Source organism: Orbicella franksi, chromosome 2, assembly GCF_964199315.1.
Source record: "Orbicella franksi chromosome 2, jaOrbFran1.1, whole genome shotgun sequence".
Lineage (NCBI taxonomy): Eukaryota > Metazoa > Cnidaria > Anthozoa > Scleractinia > Merulinidae > Orbicella > Orbicella franksi.
This window is the reverse complement of record NC_138146.1, coordinates 32,732,269-32,751,527: the sequence shown is the minus strand read 5'-3', so window position 1 is coordinate 32,751,527 and position 19,259 is coordinate 32,732,269. Positions and strand designations below refer to the sequence as shown.

The following is a 19,259-nucleotide window of genomic DNA, read 5'->3' as shown; positions in this document are numbered from 1 at the left end:
CGGAGCGAGAAGCAAGCGACAACTAAACTTTGATGAAGTGGAAGTGTGTCGGGTCGAAAGGACTTTTACCTTCATAGCGAACTTTTTGTTTGGGAAAGTCTCGCTATAAGGCACCATGGCTGAAGCCAGGGCAGCAGTAACGCGGCCCGATGTTCGCCTGCACGCCGAGGGAACAAGTACAACAGAAGGCGAAGTTGAATTGCTAAAAAGTACATTCAAATCCCTCAAGAGATGCGCTTTCAGAACTCGGTGAGTTGGGGCACGTGGTTTACAATAAGAAATTCCCACGATTGTTTCAAGTTTATATCTGTCACATCATGTCATTTTCCATCCATACTTAATTCAAATTATTAAGTGTTATCTCGCTCACGATCTACGATTTCTCGTTTTCAAACGCCTTACTGGTAAGCTTAGGTTGTCAGTTTCTCAGAGGCAGTTCGTGTTTACATCATTTGCATTGTCTGTTATTACAGCCTCGCGCTTAACCTTCTTTACCAAATTTACCTACTGGACAAAGCAGAGGAAACTCTCTTTTACCCATTAGATAAAATAAAAATCTTCTTCCGTTTTGTTATTGACAAACTTGTATAGAAGTTTGTTATTTAAGTTCACCAAAAGTTATTGCCGACATTTTGTGTATTTCGTGTGAGTTGGAGCTCACGTACACAGAGTGCAATTGAAGATTTCCGGTTTTCAGTTTCATTCTAATACATTCAAAAAATAATGGCTATCACTGTACCTGTAATTTGCTCGTTAACTGAAGTACCTTAGAGCTTTGAGGAAAAACCAGGAATACTCGTGTTATTTTGAAACCGTGTGTTTGATATTCTATTGATGACACAAACGACAAGTACTGATATGCTTCTAGTTCTTGTAGAAACTTTGATTTTGTCCAGTTTCCCTGTCTTGTGCGGAAGAGGAATTTTTCTTTTATGTTCGATTAACATTTTCTCGACTGCAGTAGTTCTTATTGTTTTGGCTCCCTGAAGCGTTTTAAAACACCATACACCTTTAAATTTATTTTCCGCGTGATTCAGAACGGACTTTGAACCCAGAAATGTTGGTATCCCGCTGATTTCTGAGATTCTTTCTGCGCCCAATTATTGATAATTGTCATTTGATTCAGTTTAAAATAAAAAATTATGTCTGTTATTATCTATATAGACTATATAGAGACCAGATTTTAATTTTACTGTGTGTGATAATATTTCTATTGAAATTTCCTTATGTAAATTTGTAATCAAATACAGTTTCACCTAGTTGATTAACTGACAGTAGCAAGGGTTGAATTCTTTTACCCCATTAGACTCTTCAGGCAATGGTTAACTCGCTTTCTTTTATGGCCAGCTCCACAAGTGACATGATTGTGCACAATGAACTAAACCCTGCCCTGTGATTGGCTACCTGAGTTGGCAAGTTGGGGCTATCTTGCCTGCTTGGTATCACCTGCAAGCAAACGGTGCTCTCTATACCACATCTAAAATCCTTTATTGACTAAGTTTGTTGGGTCAGGATGGCTTGATATTGGCCTTGTTCTTTTTTTCCCCTTGTTTATGGAACCATTTCTTTGTCCATACATAAAAACACAGAAAAAGAGCTTGGCCAATATTCAGCCATCTTGTCAGACCTCACACATGCACAATTATACAAAGAAATCCCACTTAGACAATAATAATATACATGAAATAAATTACTTGATTCTGATTGATTCTGAACCAAATTTTGATCAAATATGATGAAAAAGATATCTCAGCCAATTTGTATCAGAAATGTTTGATTCTTTGCAGTAAGATTCTACTAAATGTGCTCCACAATATGAACTTAACAGTTTGGTTACCATGGCAACATACCTCCCCAAAATTAAAGGCATTTCTGGCCACCTTTGGTGTTCCATTTTGATATTTGCAAATGGTGCCTCATATGCTTGATCCAGCAAGCATATACATATGTTAGCCCAAGTTTGTGGCCTTGTTTAATGTTTTGCAAGCTGAAAATCACTGGCATATTGAAATCAAGTGGGTGGGGACTGGAAAAGAGTGAGTTGCCCTGGGAACAGAATTTTTTATAGCTGTACATGTAGGTGTGTTTCCTGTAGAACTATTAGTCTACCAAGTTTCAATGATCTGTGCTGCAAATTGACCAAGATAGCTCTATTTATATACTTGATATAAAATTGAGTCAAGTGTATGATATCATCAGTCATCTCATTTGCATATTTTACACATTTTTCATACTTGAATATCTCCAGATAAACGGCGCTTTTATTCTTTCATGGAACTCTGTGTGATACACCTAAAAAATCAAGGGGGAAAAATTCAATCATAGTACCACTTAAAAATGTAGGGAAAGAAGAAATCAATATTTGAAGAAAATCCACATGTAGTTAGAATTCTACTGTAACAATTAGATTATTCATGCTTAATTCTCATATGGTGATGGTTGATTTAGCCTTTGAACCCATCGACTACATGTATCCCCTCATAGAAATCTTGCACCCATAATCTACAATGTAATATTACTAATTATTATGATCCCACTGGTCTGATCTATAGTGTATTTTAATCCCTTTGGTTCTGTATTTTGTTTTCAGCCGACAGATAACTAATGGCTTATGGCCGACAACATGGTCAAACCTGTTAGGTGCTGTGGTCATTATCGCTGCCCTTTTGTATGCAGCTGATTTCTACGAGCTCTCGTCACTCCAGCGAGTCACAGGAGTCTTGTGGAAAGTGACGTACTTTCTCAATCTTGATGAAGCATATCCTTATAACTTCCGGCTTATAGTTGTGTCAGTTCTGGTGGGAGTGGTGTTCTTTGTCACACTTCTCTATCTGCGACAGTATATTTTAAGGATGCTTTTATCCTACAGGCAATGGATGTGTAAGTTATCCAGCATCTGTTCATTATTTAACCCTTCACTGGTGAAAGTACCAAATTTAAAGTTCCAAAAGTCCCAAGTGTTATTTTAATGAAAAAGTTTAGTTCACACAAAGAGACTTATTGGCACTACTACTTGTTGTAGGAACACAAATTGTTGGAACAAGTTTAACTCATTTTTGTAATTCTTGTTTCTTTAAGATGAACCTCCAAGATCACAGAGCAAACTGACATTGTTGTGGGGTGCAATGGTAAAGCTTTGTGCTGGTCATTACCCTAAACTCTATAGTTATCAGAACAGTCTTCCAAGAATGCCTGTGCCAAATCTGAGTGACACTTGTAAAGGACTTTTATGTTCTATAAAACCAATCTTTGATGAAGAAGAGTACAAAAAGATGGAAACACTTGCCAAGGTGGGTTTGTAAATTTCTTGGCAGCTCTTGGCCACTAGAAAAGCAATTGATTAAGTGTTGAGTTGTAAGACTACAATGTACTTGTAGCTCGTTTCAGGGTAGTAACAGTTAGTTGTCTCTTGGCTGATTGGTCAGAGAATCTCTTCTGAATTTCCTTTCTTTGCCTCTTGTTATACTGCACATGAACATGCCTGAATAGGATAACCTGGATAGTGTGGCTAGTATTCAACCTTAGCAAGGTTTTGTCATTGTGTTCCTTGTAGCCTGCAACGCAGGTGTATTTTTGTGAGAGAGCGCATTTTGACCAAGTGAGCACCATCTTGGATTCAAACTTGGTCCAAGACACTTGGGGAGAGACAAAAAAGGTGTCCTAGGGAGTGGAGGTTAGGCTGAAAGAGGAGTAACCACCCCCTCCCCGTCCACTTTTTCTAAACCAACATGGCAGCGAATCTACTTGATCGTGAGCTAATACAGCTAATTCGTACACACATGGAAAACGCCTGCACTGCAGGCTATATTCTTTAGCAAGACATTGTTTATTTGTTTGTTTTTTTTTTTAAATGTGCCATTTTCCATCCTAGAATTCTTGACAGATTGTAAGTGGGTTGGGAGAGGGGGGGGGGGGGGGTGAATAACCTGTGATATGGTATGGGATGTCATCTTGGCTTCATACTATGAACATCAGAATTAAATCTGAACTACTACTGTGATTGTAGGCTCCAAAGAGGCCTTGCGCCTACTTGGACAGTAAATCCAACAAATTTTGTTTAATTAGAATAATTCAAAAGAAATTTTAAAAACATCCAAACAGAGCTCAGTTGGTTTGGCAAAAACGTAAATGATTATGTATCATAAACCATTATACGTACAGAATAACGGGAGGGACTGTACATGTAATTACGTTTTTAGTTATCTGTTGCTTTGATCTTCACACCAGAAACAAACTTGTTACTTTGTGGGTGAATTGTATCAACAATGGCACGTTCACCAGTTACATCAAGGTCCCATCAAGCATACAAAGAGTACTCGGGCATAACAGGTGTTACAAATTTACAACCGTTGTAAATTGTCCTGGAATATCTTGATGTTTTGTGTTTTTAGGATTTTGAAAAGAATCTGGGTCCTAAACTGCAGTTCATCCTGAAACTGAAATCATGGTGGGCACCGAATTATCACACGGATTGGTGGGAAAAATATGTGTATTGCATGGGCCGGTCACCACTACCAATCAACAGCAACTACTACTGTCTAGACCAGAACTGGCACCCAACATATGATCAAGCATCAAGGTACTGTCACTATCAATTGCTTTTAGTTGTTGATTTTTCTTTTTTCCACATTGCTTACTTGTAACTGACATTTTGTGGTCCTGAAGGCAGTGTGAGTTGTGAAAGGTGCAAATTAGCCACACAGTTTATGGTGGAAATCTTGGACCTTTACGAGAATTTTTGTATCTGTTTTTGGATTTGTGTTCAGATTTGTCTATCATTATTTAATATCAATGGACAAAACAGTCAGGCACCAGTTGTTTGAAGGATAGATTATGCCATGCTTTGAGATAAGTCACTATCCAGTGGATAAGTGTTAGCAAAACAAACCATGCTATCCACTGCATGGATATTGATTATTTATCTTGTGGATAGCTTTATCCACCTTTTGAACAACTTAATAAACTTGTTTAGTTTTCCTTTCTGTTGCACATTGTTTCAATTTTTTGGATCCAGATTCTGATTTTCAAAAAAAGTATTGTGCTGACCTTGATGTTGTCCATCCATTTTCTGTTATTTTATTGGTGGTCTTTTGAAATGAACAATGTCTGGCCTAGCTCTGGTGTGCCTCCTGTAGCTCTGTGATACATGTAGAGGATTCAACTATTTTTTGTGATGTGTGAATGGTTCTGGGTTTAACTTCAGTTGGAAAATCTTGCACAATAAAAATATTATCTTTGTCAGCTGTGTTGGTTTTACTCATGCAGAGCCGCAACAATGACCTATCTCATTCTGAAGTACTATCAAGAGATTGAAACAGAGGACCTGGAACCTCTTCTGATCAGGAAAACCATTCCTATCTGTATGTCGCAGTATGAAAGGACGTTTAAGACAACAAGGTACCTGTATCTGTTTATTTCTGTCTCAGCATGTTGAAATAATTTGCAATTTTGTGACAGGTGGCCTACTAAATGTGCACCTGTTTCTACTTCTTAAAGGAATTGGTCTGTTTGTGGTTTTACATGTGCAATCAACAATTTTATGGTAGTCTATTTGCGATAGATGTTCCTGGGATTATATGTACAACTGTACATGTACAATTGTACATTTGATATTTGAAACTTTTTTTGAATTGCACTTGCATTTATACAATTACCTAATGTGTACTAATTTGTGCAAAAGATTGAGTTACATTTAAGAGGTGTTTATATTTTTACCATGGTCTACTTTCAGGATTCCAAAGGAGGATGTAGATGAAATTGTTCATTTTGAACACCAAGAGCATGAGGTTTGTTTGCATATGCTTCATTCAAGAGTTTAATATTAACAGTACTCTGCACGGTGCTTGACCAACCCTTAAGTTTTCCTTATCATTTGCAGTTGAAGTGAACAGGAGTATTTCTACTCCAGTTCACCTTAGTCAGATGGTTACCAATAAGTCTCTTTTTCCAAATGCATGTAGTTCGCCAGTACCTATTTATATGCAGCACTGAACAACAATGAAATAGTAAAGTTGCATTGCTCACGAACCCAACAACTAGATCCAAAGCGCAATTAACCCTCATGATTTCTTGCTCCATATTCCAGACAAGTGCACCATGCAAGGTTTCTGGGTCTCACACCAATATACATGTACAGTGTACATGCATATCATTCAAACTATATCTTTGATATAGTTTGGCTTCTCTACTTAAATAATGAACTAAGCAACTATTTTTCATTTCTGTAGCACATAGTTGTGGTGTGCGGAGGTAATTTCTACATGTTACCTGTCACAAACAGCAGAGGAAAATTCATATCAGTGCTGGATCTGGAGAGCCAGTTTGAGTGGATTACTGCAGATGCAAAACATTCTGATGGTGAGAAAAGTCTTCTGTGTGAATACTAAATATTTTTTACTGAGTATACAATCAAGTAGGTGCTGATCGTCAGTTGCAAATAACAATGATCTACTTATGTCTTTGCTATTTGCAGGGTTAGTATGGGTTATGGGAAACCAAGAAAATGGACAAGCAATAAACTTTCTGAAAATGAACAGGAAAAAAATATCAAAAGTTGAAAAAGCAACAGACAAGTCAGAAAACAAGTTAATTCCAGTAAAAAAAGTAATAAACACTAGCACACATTTTATGCATCAGAATCTGGGAAAATACCTTAAATAATAGATTGTTTTGACAATACTTTGAGAACAACTGCTTAACATAGGTCATGGGAAAATGTCATGGAAAGTCATGGAATTTCAAAAGCTGAAAGGAGTGCGAACCTTGTATTGCTATTTTTACTTCTAACAACCTCACCCCTGGCTCTATTTTGTTTCAAACAATTTTGTAACACTGTTGCATTTGTAAACAAACATGTACAGTTACTAAAGACCAACCTGATGGCAGTGTACCAGCTCTTACAACATTACCTAGAACAGAATGGGCCAGAATCAGAAAGGAGTACTTCTCAGAGAGCCTTAATCAGCAGACTTTGGAAGCCATAGAGGAGGCCATGTTTCTGGTAAGACAATGCACGATAGTGCACTGTAAGTTGCTTTCCTTATCTTTTAGATGTTGGTGGCATTTGGGCACTGAAAGTTTGCCTGTTTTATGTTAGAAAGGAGATTTGTACATTTATTATTCTGATGTTAAGGGAGAATTTTTGAATGCTTGTTCGTGATGTAAGTTAAAGAAAATCAGAATTCTTGTAAAATCTCTAATTCTGCCTGAAAAGCAAATATACAACATTAATTTTAAGAAATTAGGCTTACATGTATGTTTGATGGATGTTATGTGGCCTCTGTGTCTATAAGTGAATATTGTTGAACTGTGGTATTAAAATTAATGTGGAATATCAGAAGAATTAAGGGGTTCAACTAGTAAGCACAGTATAAATAAACAATGAGCCTTCATCCAAGACTCAGCTTGTTGCAAGATTTATTTTGTATTTTGTTGATATACAAAACAAATACTTCAATTACTAGTTGGAACTTGTAATGCCTTTGTCAGAATTTAGCAGGTCGAAAATAAGATGAACTACAGTTGCTCTGAGTGTTTTCCATGAATTTGTTGTTTTGACCTTTTAGGTTATTCTGGAAGAAAAGTCGTTCACCGAGTTAACTGACCGTGCCAAGTATCTCCTTCATGGCGATGGCCGTAGTTTCTGGTTTGACAAAAGCTTCTGCTTAATAGTGTTTTCAGATGGTAAATGTGGAATCAATGCTGAGCATTCTTGGGCTGATGCACCGGTTGTTGGGCACATGTTGGAGTATGCTCTTACTTACGAGTAAGCTTGATCAATGTTTTACTATTTGTCAAAATTATGAGCAAGTTGCTCACTAAGTTTTGACGTAAAATCTTTCTACAATGTGATCAATGAGTACATCTTATATCTAAGATTCTGTTAGAATGCAAAGGTTTTTCAAGAAAAGGGGTTGCCGTAGAAGAATTTTGAGGCTCTGTATACATGTTACCACCAGTTGTGGAGAGGATTGATCATGATATATGGTTTTGATATAATCAAGGCCTAAGGTAGCAATCTCTCAGAAGGAATTTCTTCAGTTCTTTAACAGTTTGACTATTAATAAACTTGATGATGGCCATAAGGGAAGCCAAGAGCTTGGTCTCTCATGGGGCCAGTCACCTGGCAACTGAGAAATGTCATTCCTGTTACATAATTTCAACAGCGACGATATGCTAAATTTAAGTTATTATGAGCAGTGCAATGCCTCTGGTACACATTTCTGAGGTCTGTTATGATACTTTTATTGGTCAAACAAATTCTTTTTAATGAGAAATTAGCTATTCTTAAAGAGGTTGTTGAGTGATGTTTTTCTTTTACTCTCTTGTCCATTAGGTACATTTATAGAACATACAATGACAAGGGTAAATGTACCCCCATTGGTGGGGCTCACAGAAGTTCAAGTCTAAGGACCCATAACCTTCAGAAGCCCTCCAGGCTATACTGGGATATAACTCCCAAACTAGCAGAGATTATTGAAAATGCCGTCAGGTTTGCTCAAAAGGTAGCTACAGACTTCATTATTTTGTGCGGTTATAACTTTTATCTTCAAGGTAGCTTTAGGCTTTGGAAATCCCTTTAATTTTCCTACATATTTAGGGTGTGTTCCTTTGGGGTGATCTGGATCAGGATCAGCGATCCAAGGTCATTTGGATCATGCATGGCACATCAAAGGAACCGATGAATCTGTGACCAGAGTGGATTCGTCAGTTCCTTTGATGTGCCATAACCCGAGTGATCTTGGATCACTGATCCTGATCCAGATCACCCCAAAGGAATGCACCCTTAAATGACTTATCAGATCCTGTCCTCTCTAGCTCTCTTAATATATTGATGAGGTACACGAGGTTTGCACATAAATTATGTTTGTCATTAGTTTATAGCACTTATCAGGCTGTGCACATTAAAGTAACAACTAGGAAATGTTTCATTTGCATTCTAGAACAATGATGATGTTCAACACAAAGTGATAGTTCATGATGCATTTGGAAAAGGATTCATCAAAACTATGAGGGTGAGTTTAATGGTATTGAAACAATTTAAAACAGAAAAGTAACTTTTAGTAGATCTGTATGCACACTACTGTAAAGGTGTCAAAAATTCACTGAAAATGATGCTTTGATTTCAGTGTTCAGATTCAATGTCAACAAAGTTTCTCTGTCATTACTAGGGCCTCCACAGACTAGACATTTAGTTGTCAACTACAATTTTTTATCAGTAACTACAGTTGTAAATGTTATTGACAACTAAATGTGTCCAATGCGAGCATTCCACACATTGGAGTTTTAGTTGTTTATGTCTAAGTCAGGTCTGCAAGACCTTCAGAACTAACTTTCATTACCTATGATCTTCTTTTTTTCTGACAGGTAAGCCCGGATGCATTTATACAGCTGGCCTTGCAAGTTGCTTACTACAGAGATTCTGGTGGAAGACACCCTCTTACTTATGAGTCCTCCATGACACGCCTGTATCTCCAAGGAAGGACAGAAACTGTTCGCAGTTTGACAATAGAGGCTAAGGATTTTGTGAGAGCATTTGTAGATGAAACAGTTTCTCCAGAAGAGAAATATAAACTGCTTGTCAAAGCTGCGGAGCTTCATGCCAAAATGTACAAGGACTGTATGAATGGGAAAGGCATTGACAGACATCTTTTTGCACTCTATGTAGTGTGTAGGGGGCAGGGATATGTGAGTATAAAAAAAAAATTATGAAAAAAACATTGAAAGAAACAAACTTATGTATATACATTTGTTCAATGAGCTAGGCACACTTACAGTGTATATAAGCTAACATATCATACCATGAGGAGCTTTACCCTCTAAAAAAATTCTGTCCAGGAGGTCTTTTAATCTTGTACACGACTTATCATCGCACGCCAGGAAATGTAACATGAAACAGGACCCGATACTTGCTTTTATTTGTCACGCAGTTTTGCCTTTGCGAACATGCTTGAAGCCAGTGATGCGTTTGTCGCATCTTTGTTACGGTACTTTCCTTGCTAAACCGCCAGAATAGCTCACTGTGTGGCTTAAAGGAGATGGTTATAATTTTATGACATTTTTCTGTGTGGAAACATTGCCAACACCGTCGCGTCAAGGGAAGCCGGTTTGTACCAAAATAATTATGAACAATTATGGCGAAAGCCGCCAGTAGAAATCTACTGTGGTAACATATGTATGAATGCCGAACAAGATTGAAATCAGTAATTACTATATCGTTAGTCTTAATTTTGGCATAGCGAAATAGGGATACATGGCGCACGGCACTTTCGATTGATGACTACGACTTCGAGTATATTCTATGTTTTGTTTGAGCCACATTCTTATGTTAGAATGATGTCAAGATATCGCAGTTTACCTTGCAATATTATTTTTTCTAGCTATATAGCTAGTATAGACGAGTGCGAATCCTTAAAGCCAGGTCTTGGAATAAATGACGTTTTCTTGGGTTAAGACAACGAGGCATGCATTTGGTGTTTTTGTGTCTCGATGATCATTGTTCATGTCGGACTAAATTATTTTTGGCGGGAAATTTCCGCACGGCATTGCCATCAATCCTCCGATCCACAATGCCATGGAACAAGGAAAAGACTGCAGTGGTAAGTTGCACTGAAATTATTAAATATGCTGATATCATATCAGAGAGCTCTCATATTTGCGTACGTATCTAGCCTAAACCAGAGAAAAGAGTTCTGTAGAGAACGGTTGTCATATGTCGCAATGAAGCGAATTATCTGATTCACTTTGCCCTAAATGCATGCTTAACTCGGCTTAACTTGTTCTGTCTTGTTTGGGTAGTCAGTTCTTTATTGAGCTGTTGTTATCTGTCGAGCAGAATATTAACCTGCCACACTAGCTCATTCTGTCTTGCTTGGGTAGTCAGTTCTTATTGAGCTGTTGTTATCTGTGGAGCAGAATATTAACCTCGCGCGCCAGCTTATTCTGTCTTACTTGGGTAGTCAGTTCTTACTGAGCTGTTGTTATCTGTCGAGCAGAATATTAACCTCGCGCGCTAGCTTATTCTGTCTTACTTGGGTAGTCAGTTCTTATTGAGCTGTTGTTATCTGTCGGGCAGAATATTAACCTCGCGCTTTAGCTAATTCCGTCTTACTTGGGTAGTCAGTTCTTGATTGAACTGTTGTTATCTGTCGAGTAGAATAATAATGCTAACCTTTTCTGCTTTATTTATTTCACTTGCTTGCACCCCAGCATTTCTTGCCTTCTTTGAGAGGTCCGTATTTTGAGTTGTTTCAATATTTTGAGAAAGGAATCATCTTCGTGCTTAACATAATATCTGCCTCTTTTTTTCTTTCTCCATAGGGAGCTGGTCTGCTAGCGGTATTTGTTCCGCGAACACGAAAGTTTGGAAATATCTTACCTCAGTCTTATATGTTAACTTGAGATTTCAGGACATTTAATAGATATTATTACGGCCATTTCATGAAACGTGACAATATACAAAGCTGCGGACCGCATGAGAAAAATAATGCCGCTGGATGGGCTTTGTAACTAAATTAGTGTCGTTATGTGTTACCGCAAATGTGACAAATAACACCTCAATCATACAAAACTTGCGAACTTCGATCTTCAGTTACAGTTAATAATAAGCCATGGGTGGATTCAACACACCCATGGCTTATTATTAACCTAATTTGCATAGATTTTTTTCGTGGGCAAAGCTCGTCATGTGTTTATTCAAATTCATATTCTACACATAAAAATAATAGAAAAGTGAACAAACAGACACCAAAAATATCATACAGTAGGCGCAATTCAGGGGTTTCAGTAACGTTTTCAGCAGGAGAGCAACTGGTTTTCACAGGCAGGCAGAACTTATTGGAACTGAACTTCTTTATAGGAAAAACTTTCCACTAGATGGTCAAACCAGGCGGGCAAAATCATCCTCACCATCTGTCAATTTGCCCGGTGCTGGGCCCTTAAAGAAACCCCTGACAATTAACTACTTAAATTATGCAAACTGCCAGTTCTGAAAGTTAGTAATGGAATTGTGGCATTTTGGTGTGAAAATGTGCAGAATTGAGCTGCTCACCCCCCACCAAAGATAACTTCCTTGGTGCAGTACCTCCTAGTTTTGATTTTGCTTTCAGCATAGGAGGAACCTAGACTGTTCACAACATAGTTCACAACTTAACTATTTGTGATGTATTTGTCATCAATTCCAGGAAAGTGAATTTCTGAAGAGTGCCTTGAGCCTTCCATGGACACTTTCAACTAGCCAGCAACCTCAACAACAAATGTCTGGTCAGCACTTTAGTGTTACAGAACCAGAACTTACGCATTTGGTAGGTTGTTTGTTTGTTTGTTTTTTTTCAGCTAGTAGTCTTTTTGTCTGTGACCGTGTACGTAGCTGGAACTAACAGTCAGATGTCATGCAGACATAATGACCAGTACAAGGCTGGGGGCTATTTTCTGTGAGAAATAAGATGTGGCTGACGACTGTTAAGTTTCCAAGAAACTTTCCCTCTTCATTACGGAAAAGATCTGTGTTTTAGGAAAAGATCTGTATGACCCCAAATGTTTCTTCCATCCCTCAAGGATCTTACATCAGCCATGTTAAATTATTTCAATTTTCGCTGTCTTTTCTTCAGAATGTCAATTTTCCCTGACTCAGAATAGACATGAACCTGACATGTAGTGGACTTGTTCTGTCAACAGATTTCTCCTGGAGGAGGATTTGGCCCTGTGGCTGACGATGGTTATGGTGTTTCCTACATGGTTCCTGATGATCACAGGATTTTCTTTCACATTTCTTCAAAGATTTCTTCGAAGCAGTCAAACTCTGATAGATTTGTCAAGTTGCTCTTTGAAAGCATGGCAGAGATTAAAGAACTTTTTGAAGCTGCCAAAGCAGTAAAGAGCAAGGAGTCAAGCCCACATTCTTAGTACAACATGAACTGTACTTTTAGCAGATTATAAAGTAGCAGAACCATCTGTGTATAGTATTTAAACAGTAGTGTACTTTGTCATGGGTCATGTGTGGTACCTGATCTAAGATTTGTTGGATGTCTGAAGTCATACCTCCTTGTAAAAAATTACAGGTTCTAAGACACTGTTCACCAGGGGACGCTATCTTCCCATACCACGACCTCAAAAATCTGTAGTTGCACCTAAATACGAAGAAATCCTGTTGTCTTGGAGCTAAACTAATAGTTTTGTGATTATAACACCTGCCCTGCAGGGAGTCTGTTTCTCCCATGAGGAATGATTTGCTGTGAATGTAGGGTAGCAGAAACAGAATGCTTGCAGGACAGCTAACACTTTTTGTAAATCCCCAGTAGTTACAGCAACAGGAGCGTGGCTGTACCTATTATGGATCAATATCACCCTTAGTGCAATGTAGGTGTTATCCTTTGTTTCACCTACTTTACAACTATATTATAACAAATTATACAGGGGAAATACCAAATTGTACCAAGGGTGTTAAGCCAAAACATACCCACTTACTTGGTACCAGTAATTTATATGTACAGTGGAACCCTGTTAATTCAGTCACCAACGGGCCTGACAAAAATCTGGACGTATTAATGGGGTGGCCTTATTTACTGAGCTTTAGTTTGCGGCAGAATAAAGTGGCCATTATGACGAGGTGGCCGTATTAATGGGGTGACCATAAGGTGGGGTGCCTCTGTACTTGTTTGATCTTTCTCTTCCTTGGAACCAGAGTTCTTTCAAATCACAAAACAAAGAAAGAGTCTAAATGGAAATCAGACATTGACAACAATTCACAAATATTTTGACATGTGCCCTGAAACTCCATTTTTATCTTAATTTTGTTCACTGGAGTAACAGGAACATTTTGTGACTTATCTTAACCTTGATGACTAACAACTAACAGCTATGCTGGTAGTTGATTTACTGTTCTCATGTGTTGAATCTGTTTTTCCCTCTGAAAAAATTGCTCGATAGTTAGAATGTAAAGTTGTGTTTTCAACACATCAAGTACATGTAAGGTGTGCAAAGTTATGAAAAGTACTGTGAAAGTGCTTTCACATATTAATTTTTTTTTATGAAACAACACTTGCTAGTATCATGATGTCACATGCCATTGTGTGACATCAAGCCAAAATTTTCAAATTTGAATATGCAAGTTGAAGATTTCCATAATTGAGAAGTGTTGCCAGTCAAAAGGCCACTTGCACTTAGATGTCATGTATTCTAAATCCTGCCTCGTCTTGGTGTCTTTCCTTGGTTTGAGCATAGTGTGCATAGTGTTGCCCAAAAACTGAGACCTAACCATCAAGCATCATGCTCCCTTTCACCTACGAAGTGCAAATGCACCAAGAGATGAGGCAGTTGATACAGCATTTATTATATGACTGAGAAAATTACTTCATTGTGATTGGTTGAGAGCAGGCCAATTTCCTGTTAATCTTTAATTTGCACATCAAATTGCTCTGTGCATGTTCATAAATTTCTTAGTCATATAATGAATGTGTAATCGTATGAGAGTTTGAGTAATGAGGGATTTACACTACTCGTGATATTTGAAAATTCTTTCAAGTTACACACACCTAAAGGCTTGTGCAGTTTTGAAAGAATTTTGGAACACCATGTGTAGTGTAAATCCTTAATTGCGCTCACATTCCTACCCTTACCTATCCAATTCTGGTTAGAGTAGGTTGGGCTGGAGTAGGCTGCATTACCTCGAAGTGTAAGTACTAAGTAGCCTGTTGAAAGTGAACTTTTGTGGCTCACTGGAGAAAAAAAGTCAATGTAATCTGAGGTGAAATTATTTAATATTTATTTTCAAAGATGTAACAAACTAAGCATATTATTTTATTCAGTTCAGTACTGGTTCTTGGTTAGAATCAAGTTCAAGTTGATGCAACTGTTTGTTACTGGCAAGAGTTTCATAATTGTAAGAATATTATTGTCAGAGTCCTGTTCTTTAGTTGCAGTTCCAATGTAGAATTTCTACCTTACTCCACGTTGAAAGACAATTATTTTGTGTATGACACAATAAAGCTTTGAATAAACATTTGAGGTTCCTATTCAGTGAGAAAAAACGTTACTAACAAAATGCCAGCTGTTGCAGACTTAAACTATTATAAAATTTGTTACAAGTAGAATTAAAATATTTTATTATTATGAGCACAGATTTCCCAGTAATGGCATCTTTTTGAACACCACTGGATGTCCATTAACCTAAAAATGATACAGCGGCCTTGCATTGTATGTCAAATAGCCAGTCACAAGGGATTTCCATGAATCCAGAAAAACAGATTACGACCCGAGATCAGTAAACATGGCGAAATCCAAATGTTGAAGAATCCAGTTCGTTATCACAACTGAAAAGCACCACTCATAAACTGTACTATTATTCCTAATATGAATGCCATCTGTTATTGTTTCTTCTTTTCTTGCTTCATCTTTTTCTTCTCTTGTTTGGCTTTTACCCTATCATGGTTGGCCTTTAATATCCGGTAAATAAAGAACACTGAAACCAGAGAAGCAGAGGGTGTGAGTCAGCTGAACCTGTGTCAATATTCCCAGTTGACCATGACACCCAACAATGTTTCCAGCAACGCTGCAAGTCAAGGTCAAACGCAAATGCTTGAATGTAAGTCATGGTACATTTATCCCTGCTATGTGATCACCTGGCCTCAATTGTACAAAGGCAGGATAATGTTATCCACTAGATAAATCTAATCACTATCCAGTGGATAAGTGTCAACAAAACAAACCATGCTATCCACTGGATAGTGATTTATGGGGTGGATAACATTATCTACCTTTCGAACAACCCAGGCCTGTAGTCTAGCTGCTGTGTTCAAACAAGCCTTGCCATCTTGCAGTTATTGCTTTGAACACTGAAAAAACATCTGAGTGTCACAGTACTGGAAAGAGTGGTGCAGGAATGCATTCCTAGCAGTTGTGTTGAAAAACATTTCAAGCCAATGCAGGAATAAATTGATGATTGACTTTATCAGGAGTGTTCAGTGTACATTTATTTTAATTAATGGTTGTCACCATTTAGTGATGATGATTGACACAAGTCTTCAACCTTCTACATTCTCTCCCGGACCACTGGGAAAAGAAGATTGTTTGTGCAATCCAAAATAATGCACACACTTGTAAGTACTTCATCAGTTGGCTTGATATCATAACATCTCGTCATGTTTACTGGTAACACCAATCCTAACAATGGCCTCTTGGTTCCAAAACACTACAGGCATCTAATAACAGAAAGTAACTACGCAAATTGACGCAAAAAATAACCAATGAACATTTGAATGGCTAGTTTTTACCATTTTCAACTTTATGAAACAATTTCTGTAAGAACGTCGGTGCTAAATGATGCATTTCTATAACTTGATAGTTAATATAACAGAACTAGCACAACCTGTTGATGTAATGATGGCGTGGGCATCTACTAACTATGGCGTGGACAAAAAGAACGTCATTTTGATGCTCGAAATGAACATATGGCTTTCCTTTCTTTTTGTTTTGTTATGGTGTTTTCCAAAAGAAACAGAAAACATTTTCTCTTTCTGTTTCTCTTGAGTTACAGAAATGCTTGTGAAAGTTTGGGAGAACTCAAAAAAAGCTCTGAGCCAGTGGAAACACTTGCCTGCAGCTAGTGTTCCCACAGCACTTCTTGATCTCCCAAACTCCTACATGTACATCTAGATTTAACATGTAACATCTAGATCTTAAAGAAACATGAAAAATGTTTTCTATTTCTTAAATAGAAAACCTTTTTACATCAACACAAGTGGAAATATGGGAGAATTACAAAAGCTGTGAGCACACAAGCTGTTTCTACAGCTTTTTTTTGAGTTTCTCAACTTTTTCTGTGTTTCTAAATTCAAAGGAAATATTTTTTGCACGAACAAAAGGAAAATGACTTGTTTATTTCAGGCATAGTCAATCAAAAATAGATATCAGAATTCAGTTGATATCAATCGCTGATTGCTATCAATTGATTTTGGCAATCGATAACAATCAAACTCAAAGAAAAATTTATTTATCAATTGCTATCGATTGGGAAAAATTGATAACAATAGATAATTCCTGTCTTCAGGAATATCGATTGTTGTCGCTTGAAATACAGAAACGACAATAACCACCTGGAATATTCAAAGATGGCTTTGTTATAGTGTAAAATAATACCTGGAACAATATGAGACAGGCATTCATCTTAAGGATTTTTGTTGACATGACATGATTTGTAAAAACTAAGAATTCAAAGTCCAGGTGGAGTGATCTCTTCTCTAGGTCTTCTAGGGTCTAAAGCAGGATCTTGGCAAGATATAAAGATGTAAAGCCCAAAATGTTTGTGTTAGTTGTTTCTGTTCTTGTTGTTTTGTCAATGATTGTAAAAGATACGCAGGCTATGATAAAATGACTCAATAAAACCACTACAGACAAATTTTGTCAAACATTTTATCAGTGTTACTTGTAAAAGGACAAAAGCAATTTCCCATAACAATCAATAATAATCAATATCAATCGGTGAATCAATCATTATCGATTATTATTGGCAATCGATCACAATTAAACTCACAATTTTTTTTATTGACTTTCATCAATTTCTATCGGCAATCTTTGATTGATATTGATTGTTATCGATTAATATCGATCATCGGTTTATCGATTGACTATGCCTGGTTTATTGTGATGATCAAAATATACATTCTCTCTGCTTGTACCATCAATACATCAACAACTGATGCTAATTCTGTATTTCTAAAGAGTTAAAGAAGTGTACCTTTCAGCAGCCACTGTTTTTAAGGGGAAAATCTGTTCAAGTGTTGCTTGAGAAAATAGCCATACACATGGCCTTCTGTAGGGCCATAAGGTGCGAGTCTACCATCCCTTAGGGAATTCCAGTTAATTAGCTTCTTACTTTAATCAGAATTTTCAGTGATCAAAATCTTTTTACTGACGCTACTGCGTGCTAAAATTGCTGATCATTCACTGGTTTTTGTCCGTAATAAAAGTTATCATAAGTTTTTTTCATTCAATATTATATTGCAAGGTTTTTAACACTGAGCTTTGTCACAAAAAATTAAATAAATAGAACAGCATGGACAAAACAAGAAGATACCGCGCACAAAATTTACCAAAATGCTCCTACATTTGGCTATTTTATGTTATGGAAATAGACACATAGCTTATGTAAACTAAATGATTAGGGATAAGGCATTGTGACTTTTTCGTGATCAGTAAGCTTATATGAACGACAGATAGTAAAAACTGTTTCAACTTACCCACTAAAAGAAACAGAAAGGCTCCTGGTATAAGCAGAAGCTTAACGTCTACAGAAAATTTCTCATGGGACTTAGGGTCACTTAAATCAACCATCTTGAGAAAATAACATTAATAAATACTTCAGTTCAATGGAACGATCAAACGCTTACGTGGGAAAACTGGAGAAGTCCATGGAGTAGCTTAGTGACCTGGCCTGAAGTTCCTTCGAACTAACAGGTTAAGGTGGCCGAACACAGTTTTCAAGAGCCTATGCCTAATTCACCATTACTTTTAAGCTATTTATGTTTTGGCGCTCGTTTTTTACAAGAGTCAAGGTTAACCACAGAAAGGTTTATTCTCACATTTTGGCCAAGGTGTGTGCTGTTGCCATGGCAACGGGGCTCGTTAAAAACAAGGCTTAAAAACTGGTTTTTGTTTATTTAAAAAAAATCCAGTCGTTAGATTTTTTTCATCTTTTGCCCGCTACGAATTGACATTAAATCCCTTCTGTCAACACTGTTCTAATAAAATTTTGACATAGGCGATTTTCGTAATTTTACAAGTGCTAGCTATGCTCTCATTTTCCGTGATAATTTTTTACTCTGCAATAGAAATTGGTCCATATTCACTGTATAGAAAGAAGGTGATCTCTGCATTCAAACTATATAAAAAAAAATCGTTAGGTCCCGGTACTCATTTCCGAGAAAAAATAACAATGATTTGTCTCTCACAAGCCAAGAGCCACGATTTTGTATCTGTTGTGTATGTGCACGCACTCGTGAACGCGCGCTAATGACGCGAAAATCGTGCGCAGTAGGGATGCGCAATGCAATTCTGAGGAATCACCTTAAGGACCTTCGCTCGAAAATTTTCCAGTCGATAGATTTTTTAAAATTTTTACGGCAGTCAGATAATGAGTTCCTCGTGTCAAAAATGCAAAAAAAATTGGGGGTCACCGACTTCGTTTCAGAGATAAAACGTGTAGAAAACTACCCTGATTTTGAAAAATTGGCGCACGTAATTCAGCATGGTCTACAGGGGTTTAT

The 19,259-nt window shown here is 37.3% G+C and overlaps 1 protein-coding gene and 1 long non-coding RNA gene across 3 annotated transcripts; one reads left to right on the top strand and one right to left on the bottom strand.

Annotated features, from left to right (window-relative positions):
* Nucleotides 1–10: 10 nt before the first annotated feature.
* Nucleotides 11–14,804, top strand: LOC145479390 (carnitine O-palmitoyltransferase 1, liver isoform-like). The gene is made up of 14 exons (XM_081457743.1): nt 11–249; nt 2,591–2,880; nt 3,079–3,290; nt 4,392–4,579; nt 5,266–5,397; nt 5,732–5,786; nt 6,228–6,357; nt 6,861–7,000; nt 7,566–7,765; nt 8,336–8,504; nt 8,943–9,014; nt 9,367–9,687; nt 12,183–12,302; nt 12,676–14,804. Exons 1-14 carry the CDS (start codon nt 116–118, stop codon nt 12,901–12,903), a joined length of 2,391 nt encoding a protein of 796 aa, XP_081313869.1. The 5' UTR covers nt 11–115; the 3' UTR covers nt 12,904–14,804.
* Nucleotides 14,745–18,405, bottom strand: LOC145479393 (uncharacterized). 2 transcript variants are annotated; one of them, XR_014048418.1, is made up of 2 exons: nt 18,234–18,405; nt 14,745–16,196 (listed from the first exon to the last, which is right to left on the bottom strand). It is a non-coding gene; the product is annotated as an uncharacterized LOC145479393 (long non-coding RNA). The 2 variants fall into 2 exon arrangements; XR_014048417.1 differs by having other exon boundaries at nt 14,745–15,457.
* Between the last annotated feature and the right edge of the window lie 854 nt (nt 18,406–19,259).

Coding starts and splice junctions, on each gene's coding strand:
- LOC145479390 (XM_081457743.1), top strand. CDS start 116: ATGGCTGAAGCCAGGGCAGCAGTAACGCGGCCCGATGTTCGCCTGCAC. Junction 5,398..5,731: donor AGGACGTTTAAGACAACAAG/GTACCTGTATCT, acceptor GTCTACTTTCAG/GATTCCAAAGGAGGATGTAG. Junction 9,688..12,182: donor TGTGTAGGGGGCAGGGATAT/GTGAGTATAAAA, acceptor CATCAATTCCAG/GAAAGTGAATTTCTGAAGAG.